Below are 11,512 nucleotides of genomic sequence, written 5' to 3'. Positions count from 1 at the left end.
AAGAGACCTAGGCCAGTAGTTCAAGTTTTGATAACAGGACGCAGTAGGACTTGCCAGCACTGTGGTAAGGATCATGGGGACTGACCTTGGTATCACTTTAACAATATCTGCCACATATGTGGTAGTGCCTAACATTACGAGAGAGAGTGCTTGCGAAATCAGAATCAGGCCAGACCTCCGATTCAGGGTAGAGCTTACAACCTTACTCAGCATGATACTGAATCCAACCTAGACGAGATACACGGTATGTATGTTATCTGTAATCACTTTGTACATATTTTGATTGATACTAGTGTTTCACATCTATTTGTCTCACATACTTTTACACCAAACTTGAATGTATTACGTGAAAGACTTGATTATGTGTTGTTTGTATTTACTCTTAGTGTAAGATACTACTAGAGGAGGTTATATATAAAGCGTGTATCATAAACATAGTAGATAAAAAATTAAGTGTAAACCTAATAGAAATTGACACGGGAACTTTGATATAATTATAGGAATGAACTGGTTAGCAGCATATCAGCCACTGTAGATTGTTTTCACAAAAAATTTATATTCAACCCTAATAATGAAGAGTCATTTACAAGTTAATAAAAAATTTAAATATTATTCACTCATGATAATTTTCTTATTACAAAATGCTTTAATTCGATTGTTTTTTTTTTATACTAGGCAAACCTAAGAAAGAAATTTGCATTCAAGAGATCCCAATCATCTGAGACTTTCTAAATATGTTTTCTGATGAACTACCTGAACTGGTAGTGGATAGAGAAGTTAAGTTCATCATAGATTTTCAGCTGGGCACCCAGCCTATCTCGATTGTCCCTTACCTCATGTGTCATGTTGAGATGGAAGAGCTAAAGAAACATATCAATGAATTGCAGGATAGTGGGTTCATCCAACATAGTGTGTCCCCTTGGAGTGCTGGGGTCACATTTGTAATAAAAAGGGATGGGACATTAAGATTATATATTGACTACAGAGGATTGAACATAGTCACAATCAAGAACAAGTACCTTCTCTCCAGGATCGATGACCTTTTTGACCAGTTGTAAGGTGCCCAAGTCTTTTTCAAAATAGACTTGCGTTCAGATTACCATCAGGTAAAGATCAGGGCAGAAGTCATTCCCAAGACAGTCTTTAGAACTAGGTACAGACCCTATGAATTCTTGGTCATACCATTTGGACTAACCAACGCACCAGTCATTTTTATGGACTTAATGAACATGGTTTTCAGATAATTTTTGGATCAACTTGTCATTGTATTTATCGATGATATCCTGGCCTATTCAAAAAGAAGAGAGAAATACGTTCACCATCTGACTCAGATTTCGTAGGTTCGTAGGAAGAAGAAGTTGTATGCAAAATTGAGTAAGCGTGGGTTCTGGGTCGAGCATACTACCTTCCTAGGGCATATCCTATCAAGGGATGAAGTATCAGTAGACCACGAGAAAGTTGAGGCAGTGCTTGGTTGGAAGAAATTGACCTTGATTAATGAGATTCGTAACTTTTAGGAATGACAAGTTATTACTGCAGGTTTGTGGAAAGATTTTCTAGCCTAGCTACTCCTTTGATGCGGATCATAAAGAAGAACGTTAAGTGTGAGTGGAATGAGGACTACAAAGGAGCTTTATAGAATTTAAGAAGCGGTTGACTACTGCACCTGTGTTGGTTTTACTGAATGAGACAGGTGGATATACAGTTTATAGTGATGCCTCCTACTTGAGGTTGGGTTGTATCCTGATGCAGCATGGGAATGTCATAGCCTCTGAGTCCAAGCAGTTGAAAAGTTATGAGAAAAACTACTCCATCCACGACTTAGAACTTGTCGTTATTATCCATGCCTTGAAGACTTGGCGCCACTACTTGTATGGGGAGACTTTTCAGATTTATACCGATTATAAGAGATTGAGACACATATTCACTTAGAAGAATCTCAACATGTGTCAGAGGCATTAGATATAGCTCCTCAATGACTACGATTGCAACATTTTATATCACTCGTGTAAAGGCAATGTGGCAGTCGACACGCAAAGGCAATGTAGCAGTGGACGCGTTCAGCAGAAAAAGTGCAGGTATGTTAGCTCACCTAATAGTTTCTAAATATAGGGTAATAAGGGTCGCACAACATATATGACTTCAAGACTTGAAGAGAGTTATATGCTTGGTCTACTTAACTGTTCAACCTGAATTGACTTAGAGAATAAATGAAGCCTAATCTACCGATTCCACCCTAACAGCTCTCAAGAAGGATGCAGAATAGGAAGTAAATTTAGAATTTTGAGTCTTTACTGATGGGTTGCTCAGATTTCAAGGGTATGTGTTCCAGGTGATAGTGAATTGAAAAGGGATACCATGATAGAGGCTCATACCTTAAAGTTTGTTATGCATCCCGGAAGTACTAAAATGTATCAAAACATGTGACCCTGATTTTAGTGGAGCAGAATGAAAAGAGAGGTAGCCGACTTTATTTTCAAATGTCTAGTATATCAACATGTTAAGGTAGAGCATCAACGCATAGGCAGGTTACTTTATCCATTACCGATCATGGAGTGGAAGTGATGATATATTACAATGGATTTCATGATAGGGTTGCCTAAGACATGCTCAGAACATGATACCATTTGGGTAATTGTCGACTAGCTCACTAAGTCTTCTCACTTCTTGGCTATTAAGATGACCGACTCCTTGAACAAGTTAGCAAGAATATATATTTGGGAGATAGTCAAGTTATATGGAGTTCCAGTGACAGTAGTATCCGACGAAGACCCCAAGTTTACTTTTTAGTTTTAGTCTAGTTTTTAGCAAGCCATGGGAATAAAAATCTCTTTTAGTACCGCATTCCATCCTTAAACTGATGGACAATCAAAGAGAACGATTCACATACTAGAGGATATGTTCTGAGCTTATGTTTTAGACTTCAGGGGCCATTGGGATGATCATTTATCCTTGATAGAGTTTGCCTACAATAACAACTTCAAGATAAGTATCGATATGGCTCCATATGATGCATTGTATGGCCGCCATTGCAGGTTGCCGATTTATTGGGAAGAGGTGGATAATAAAAAATTATTCGACCCAAATCTTGTGAAGGAGATTATAGCCAAAGTAGTTACGATCATGAAGAACATTTAGACAGTTTAGAGCAGACAAAAGTTATGTAGACATCCGGAGGAGGGATTTACAATTTGAAAATAGTGATCAAGTGTTTCTTAAGGTCACCCCTTTTAAGGAGATCAGCAAGTTTGACAAGATGGAGAAATTAAATCCCCCCAATTCATTGGACTATTTGAGATCTTAGACCAGATTAGTATGACCGCCTAACAGACTGATTCTACCTCCAGAGCTTTCTAGAGTTCATAATATGTTTCACGTATCCATGCTATGCAAGTACAACTTAGATCCCTCACACATCCTTTCCCACAAGCTCCTTTCACTCCAAAAAGATCTATTATATGAGGAGGTGTCGGTTGACAGTGTAGATCGGAAGAGTAGAGTACTTTGTAACTGAAAAATTTCTTTCGTCAAGGTTCTATGGTAGAACCATACATAGGAAGAGGCCCCTTGGGAACTGGAATCAAGTTTCAGGGTCTAGTACCCTCAACTGTTCAATTGAGTGAGAGAGTGACCAATTAGAGGAACTAAATTTTCTTAAGAGGGGAGAGTTGTAATACCCGGACTTGAAAAAGTAGCTCCAGATAATTTGTTCTTATTAAATTATTTTATTAAAATAATTACTTAATTTATTTTTTTTATTTAATTAAAATTTTGAGAAAAAATAAACTGAAGATGAAATTGAAAATAATTTTGGGAAAAAAGGGTAAAAATTTGAGTTCGGGGAGTGTTTTAAAAGAAAAATTAAAAATAGGGGGTCAAAGTGTAAAAAAAAAATGTGACCATATGGAACGGCCCAGTTAGCAGCCCTGAGAACCAGAGCACACCACGTGTCAAACACGCTAATCTCGGTGCCACATGGGTGATCCACATGCCCAACGATCCGACAGCTCAAGTTCAATCCCGCGCACGTGAATGGCTTAGATTCATTCCCTTTTTAGGCGCGATCGGACAAAAGAGATTAATCGTGATGAATGGTACAGATTCATTTCCTCTTTAAACGTGATCAGACAAATGAGATCAATTACGATGAACAGCTCAGATCGACACGAGATGGGTATAAATACTTTGCATTGTAGGAGAACCTAAGTTTTAGCTGCGAGCTCCCACTAGAGAAGAAGAACCAGGCACCGAAAAAAGAGGCTGACCTCCGACTGTCGCCACACTATAGCCACCGTTGACTGCTAAAAAAGGTAAAATTTCCTCATACCTGCTCGAAATTCGATTATGAGAATCCCTATGGCCAAATCAGAGCAAAAGGGACAGCAGGTGAGCCAAAAATTGCGGATAAAGCCTAGTAGAGCCATAACTGCCAAAATAAAAAATCCTTCCGATGAGCCCCTTCCTATTTTTCGTTATATGCAATTTTTTAATCATTGTGTTCACCATCCTTTTCTGTACATGTTAGCCGAAGAAGGAATCCTAACTGTGAAGGAGGACCGGCGGAGTCGCCGCACCCGGAGGCCTACACGGATGGTAGGTTCAGTTTTTGTGATTGTTTGCCCAACTGAGGTCCCCTAATATGTTTTTCTATAAGGATACGTATAAAACTGGCCAAAATCGACCAAAACTGAATAAACCAAGGTGAACCGTTGCTGTGGATGGTGGAGCCAGCGCCGGAGCATGGCGGTGGCACCGTGTTAGAACTCAAAAATTGGCTGAAAAGAGTTTTGGATATTAATTTTTGGATTTTTGGGATATTTTTAGATACGCGACGAATGTTTTGAATTTCACATAAAAAATTTAGAAAATTTGGTACCTATTAGGAGACATAATAGATAGTGCGACATCTCAAAATACCAATTCGAGTAAGAATCCTTCACCCTATTCTCTGTTATAGCAAATTGAGACTCAACAATGTATAATTTTTTATTTTAAGAAAATTTAAAAAACTTTAAAAATAATTACAAGTCACTAGTGGAGATGGAACCAATTAGTTCACAATTGTCCTGATTTTCTATTTATTTTTTTGTACTGTCTTACTTACTTGTTATCGTATTGTGCATGTTTTTAATTTATAGTTCCAATGGTCTTATCGATTAATCTGGTTTATTTGATTTTCTAGTTTCTCGATCCATATTATGATAAATTACATCGTCTGCATAAATGTAGGCTAATCGATCTGTAAATATAATATGAAATTTTGGTATGCGTTTGTTGGTTGTTTTGTTTGATGGGAATCTTTGTGTGAAAGATTTACTGGGTACCCAGGGAAAGGGCAGACGAACCCGATATATAGGAAACCCTACTGTGAACATCACCTCAGTCGGACGGGGCTGGAAAGTTACATACCGAAAAAATTTGGGAGATATGGCTCACCCTCATACCAGATTAGGTATCGAGATGATAAATTGTTTGGTGCCCACTATCGGACGGGGTATGGGGATAACCGGTTAATTGTTAAAATTGAATATTGAGTTCACGAGTAGGGGGACATCCTTATGGACCTCCAGAAACATTAGTGAGTAAGTAAGAAAGAAAAATTATCGTCACTTGTTCTCTTATGTATGAAAATAAAAATTGGTATGGATATGGGTCTTTATAGATTGTCTTTAAAAAACTCTTAACGGTATGTATCAAACAAACATCTTTATGTTAAATGTGTTTAATTAAAGTAAGGGTTCTATTAGTTGTTTTTCTGATTTTTACCAATATTCAGTTTTCTGTATCTGTTATTAGTGTGATATTCTTACTGAACAAGTATAACTCACCATTTCATTAACTATTTTAGATCAAGAAGACTAAGATCTAGATCCCGATCAGTAAAAAGATTGTGAGTAATTCACCATCCGGACTCCCTTTAAGTGTTAGTGGAGGTTGTCATAGGATGCTTATTTATTCAATTTTTTTTTTAAATTACTGTTTGACTTTTAGAAGGGACATTCCCGTAACCCTATTAAGCTTTCTAAATTATTGTGTAAAGAATGTGAAATCTAACTCTATTATTCACATTTATATTTAAATTATAAATTCGTTTCCTTTAAGGTTCCAGACCTTTACACAAGATCTACTATCAATGTCCTCTTTATCGTCTACATTTTGTGGGATAGAATCGATTATAAAATAAAGTTTAGTCACAAATAAAATCTAAAGTATCATTCATTAATCATTTCCAATGTGAGAAAAACAAAATATATAACTGCTTCTTTTATTTTTATAATCTTTTTGTTGAGTAAAAAAATCAACTTATGATTGTAGAATCAAGTTATAAGTGAAGCTTATTCAATCACACATTCAAATATGAAAACTATAATTAACTTGTATATATTAAATAAATAAGATTTAGAAATTAAATTAAATTACAATAAGTTTGAATCAAATACAAAGTTACTATTATACGCACATAAGCTTGAAGCAAATGCAAAGTTACTATTATAAGTACATCTTATTTAACAATTAAATATATATAATTAATTAAAATACTAATATTTCTTTATAATCTCTATTTTTTTGTCATTGAAAGGAGAATGTTAACATGCTTTGGATTATGAAAGTGAAGATATTCAGTAATATGCTCGGAGTAAGTTTTAAATAAACTATCAATTATGGCTTCTCCAAAATGATGAACAAGAATGGATTCTGCGATGGCTCTTATGTAATCACTAATAATTTGCCCACTTTGATTCTCATTTAATACAAAATTTTCTTCTCCGATCTCTATAGCTTCCCTGAGATCCCAATTCACTTCAAGGGTTTCCAGTTTGTCGAGATTGAACGAACCTTCTTTCTCAATTATCTCTCTTACTTCTTCCTTATATGGAGTGTAACAAGGCATGTTGAACGAGTTTATATCATCTTCTTTCACAAGTCCCTAATTGATAAAGTCATATATTTATTTATAAATAGTTTACTAACACACATCACACATATATTTTTTTTTATTTGTTGACAAAGCATTTATGCTAAAACCAAGAACAAAGAGAACAAAACATACATAATGTACATATTTAATAATCAATTATAAAAATAATTAATTGTGGTTAATGATGTGGATTATTGTGACATGAATAGCTTGTTGTCTATATAATTAAATATAATTAATATTTAAAAATATATATAGTGAAAATTGAAAATTAATAATAAAAATAAATTACCTTGGCAACTAAATCCATGAGAGATGTTGCAAGAAGGTCCCAAAAGGGAGAAAAATATTTAGAGGCGGAGGGATGTGGAATTCTTCTACCAACTAAGATAAGAAGCATACAACCTCCTGCTTTCATTTCTTCACACCGTAGCCTCAAGAAATTTGAGAAATCCTTCTCAAATTGCTCCTTGTATGCTTTGTATACATTTGGAGGACTTGAGTGTGCTATGTATATCTTTCCCTTGTTTTCCTCATTGATATAATCTGGAACCTATATATACATATATGTGTATATATATGAAATTACCAATGGTTTAATATGTTATTTTCCTATAAAAATTTGCAAGTGATGATTTTGTGTCTTGGTTTTAAAATTATGTTTTACTATACTACGATTTGTGTTCATATACTGTTTAAAAAACAAATATATTAATTTCGACTAACATATACACGTGTTTCTATGTACTTGCCTTGGAGAGCCAATGAAGACTGGTAGAAGAATGTACAAAATCAAGACTCTCCTTGGGAAACAGTCTGCCATAGAAGGAACCAGCCACAGCCGATACAAAACAGCGAAGCTTGTTTTTATCACGTTGATTATAAAATGCAGGAACTTCTTTCAAAACACTGTTGAAATCATTGGTAGGAAGGTCGTTTAAGAAGACTTGGATTTCTGGATCATGATGATCACGATCATCTTTCTGCTGGTTGCAGATGATATCGTCATCAATGGTGTTAATAATCTCTGAGATCACCTGTAGAGTATTGGGTCCCGACGAGCAACCCAAATCTGCAACTCTGAAACAAGCCGGCCAACCGCCATTAACACTGCTACTACTCCTCTTCATCGACCTTATCATGTTTTTTGTGGTTTCTACTAGAAATGGCTTGGATTTTGATATTGTTATTCTCTGAAATATTAAATCCAGAAAGTTATGGAATTATCGAATGTTGTTATATAATCATGCGCATATATATGTGTAAAAGTATATATGATTCAGATGATGAAAAAGAAAGAAAGAGACCTGGAGGAGAGAATTATTGGCGTAGCTTCTTTTCCCATCTCCTGGAGGATTCATACAGAGAACACTTGCAACATCCATCTTCAATAATCTGATTTGTATCTCCAGTTCCCTGTTCTATCTGTCTTTATACACACGAGTATCTTTTTGTATGTACTGTAGAAGATAGAAGTAAATAGAAGGACAACCTGGACATTGACATAAGATTAAAAAATGTCCCACAACCAAACACTAAAAAATGATTAGACAAAAAGTGGCAGCTACACAAACCAACAAACACTTTACTTTTTTGAAACTTAAAGAGAATTCCAAGAAACAGAATTAAGGCTGACTTTTAATTATGAGAATTTTAATGATTATAAAGATAAATTAATATTATATCAACTAATTACTATTTAGATCTTGTTTTGTGCAGCTTTTGGGTTGTGACTCTTGCATTTTAAAAATACTTTTACAATTAAATTGGTGAAATACGATGTACTTTTGACAACATACAAACCTAAAATCTACTTTAATTAAGTTTAAAGTAAAAACAAAAAAAAAATTAAAATATGTAACTTCAAAAAATAATTATAGTTTTACACAAATTTATATTATTTTATACACAAATAATTAATTCACTTGTCGTGGTGGAACTCTATTATTGATTCTATTAAAGAACTCAAAGATTAGGCGATATAAGTACACATGCATTGAATTATTAAGGTACATGAACACTTTTTAAATTTTTATTTTCTCCAATATATACGTTTAAAAACATGGTTTACTTAGAAACATGTGTTGCATAATGAGTTGTTGTTGATCAAAACAAGTTTCTATATATAAAATGAATCTTTAACTCATTGTGGTTTGAAAATTATTTCTATATAGTTAATTTGAGATCCCATATGCAAGCTATGCAACTCGAGTTTGTAGGAGTAATAAAAAGAACTATGTGTGTAATCAACTTTTTTATATTATGCTCTCAAATCAACTGTACTTTTTTTCTTTTTTTGGAACGTAAAGAACTAAAAATTTGTTATTCCAAAAGACTAATTTTTAAAAAATTACATTCAAATTTACTAATGTTCATGTGTGTAAATTATTTTAGTAACACCTTTAAGTCCCAATAATAACTTCATTGTTCATTTAACCAAAATATATAAATAATTATACAAATATGTATATGTCACTAAATAATATGATGAATCATTTACGATCTAATAGATATATTACTAAATAACTCTATCAAGACTAGTTAATATGATACTAACATGTTAATATGACAAAATCTTGTCTCTATTGACATGATTATTGTAACGGCCCTGAAAATCCAAAAAGAAATATATAATAATTTAAGTACGGAATCAAAATAAAAAATTAAAGTTTACATCCCTTACACAATAACTTAAAAGTACTAAACAAACATTACGGAATGAATTCTCTAAAAAAAACATGAAAAATAAGAAAGGTAATGGAAAATAGAAAGTATCTAGCATCTACTCGCAATCTTCCTGTGGATCGGGCTCTGGAACCAGATCTTGATCTAAAATGAATAAATAAAGAATGAGCTACACTAGTCCAATAAGGATGTCATACTATATCACCGCACAGAAGCAAAAATTGGTATAAAATCAAAACAACTAATGGAGCACTTAGTTTAAACCAATACTTTTATTAAAAATAAAATCATTTACCGTCACTTATCATAATGGAATTTATGAAAACAACCTATAGAGACAATAATACCATACAGATCATAACTTTATGAACAATCAGTAATGTAGAACATATCATAGATATATATCAATTAACAATAAACTAAATCATAACCGTTTCTTATTTCACCAGCCTACTAGTATCCATGGAGTTTATAGGGAAGTCTCTGCTACATGTGAACTCTTTTCTTTAACAATCTCAATTACAGGACTGTCCCCATACCCCGTCTAGTATGAGCGCCAAGACATTACACCTCAATACTCTGTCCAGTATGAAGGTGAAGCGGATCGTCCCCATACCCCATCCGGTATGAGCGCCAAATTACTAAGTCTCCACACTCCATCCGGTATGAGACAACGTTCACGGTAGGGTTCTCCATGTATCCGGTCCGTCCATCATCTCTCAAGATATCTAGTAAGGCTGTCATTCCATCTATTTATTTGATCACACCCCTTTCTTATTTTTCTTTAGTCTCTATTACTAAATCAAACATAATCACATAAACAAATAAACATGCATCCGGTAATGCAGTCATGTCTCAAATCCCAAATCAAACAATGGTCAAGTAAGGCATTAATACATGCACTTAAATCGTAAAATAGATAAATAAGATACTATCATATTTTTAGATTGTAAAATAAATCAACAGAGAACAATATTCGGTTTGGGCTCCATTAGCAATCCGTAATTAGTTATGCACATCTATTTAATTTGTACAAAATACTATATTATTATTTATTTAAACTTCAATTATGTGATAGGAAATAGGGTGAGGGGTCCTTACTCGATTTGACGCTGAAAAGTTAAAAAGTTTACTGTACCTACGGGCGGTTCCTGGGTTCCCTGAATTTATCTTCAGAAACTAAAATGCGCTTCTAGTATCTACAAATATTCTAAATAAATTCAAAATCAGTCTCAGGGCCCACTCGGCCAATTTTAAAAATCCGGCACGGCGGCGGTCTGCCTCAGGTCAGCCGTTTTGGGTCATTTTTGGCCGAATTCGGCTGATTTTACATTGATTCCTGCGAGCACACACGTTAAAAGGCCTCTATGGGATGAAAAAATACAAAAAACCAAAACTCATCGGCGGCTCCTCCGGCTCACGTTGCGGTTGGATGTTTCACTTCGGTCAACTTGTAGAGAAGAAAACGATGATCACAACGGTAAAAAAATTACGCGAAACAGGAATCGAAAAGGGCCTCATCAGAGGCAGTTTGTGAAATTCTCCGCCGCAGCGCTGCCAGGCTTCGTCGGTATTTTCTGGCCAATTGGCTGGTTCTTTCACTTCGATTTGGTCATGGGTGGATTTAAAATTGAATTTTTTGCAAAAGAAATTTTTTTACCTTTTTTGGCGGTCGAAAAGAGTTCCGTTGCGGCAGCGGGTGGTGGCAGTCAGCTCCTCGGCGGCTAGGTTGTCTTCTCCGGCAACCTTCTCTGGCAAGGAATTCTAGTAGTTAGAGTTAGGGTTTGGGTGCGGATGAGGTTATTTATACCCATCCGCTTTTGATTTAGACCGTCCATCGTGTTTTGATATGTACCGTCCGATCGCGATTAAATAGAGAGTGAATCTGAGCCGTTCATCACAATCCAA

At 34.8% G+C, this 11,512-nt stretch overlaps 1 protein-coding gene across 1 annotated transcript; it reads right to left on the bottom strand.

Moving 5' to 3' along the window:
• Nucleotides 1-6,478: 6,478 nt before the first annotated feature.
• Nucleotides 6,479-8,344, bottom strand: LOC110822461 (benzoate carboxyl methyltransferase-like). The gene is made up of 4 exons (XM_022052591.2): nucleotides 8,227-8,344; nucleotides 7,672-8,112; nucleotides 7,212-7,472; nucleotides 6,479-6,928 (listed from the first exon to the last, which is right to left on the bottom strand). Exons 1-4 carry the CDS (start codon nucleotides 8,302-8,304, stop codon nucleotides 6,560-6,562), a joined length of 1,149 nt encoding a protein of 382 aa, XP_021908283.1. The 5' UTR covers nucleotides 8,305-8,344; the 3' UTR covers nucleotides 6,479-6,559.
• Between the last annotated feature and the right edge of the window lie 3,168 nt (nucleotides 8,345-11,512).

The sequence above is a fragment of the Carica papaya genome, chromosome 4 (assembly GCF_054855325.1).
Source record: "Carica papaya isolate Zhongbai chromosome 4, ASM5485532v1, whole genome shotgun sequence".
Lineage (NCBI taxonomy): Eukaryota > Viridiplantae > Streptophyta > Magnoliopsida > Brassicales > Caricaceae > Carica > Carica papaya.
Note: the sequence above shows the minus strand (reverse complement) of the source record. Positions and strands in the feature narration are given on the sequence as shown.

What these genes read in the sequence shown, in the direction of transcription:
- LOC110822461 (XM_022052591.2), bottom strand. Translation starts at nt 8,304, where the DNA reads ATGGATGTTGCAAGTGTTCTCTGTATGAATCCTCCAGGAGATGGGAAA. An exon ending in CCAATAATTCTCTCCTCCAG is followed by an intron (nt 8,113 to 8,226) that starts GTCTCTTTCTTT and finishes TTAATATTTCAG; the next exon opens with AGAATAACAATATCAAAATC. An exon ending in TCATGGATTTAGTTGCCAAG is followed by an intron (nt 6,929 to 7,211) that starts GTAATTTATTTT and finishes TTTATCAATTAG; the next exon opens with GGACTTGTGAAAGAAGATGA.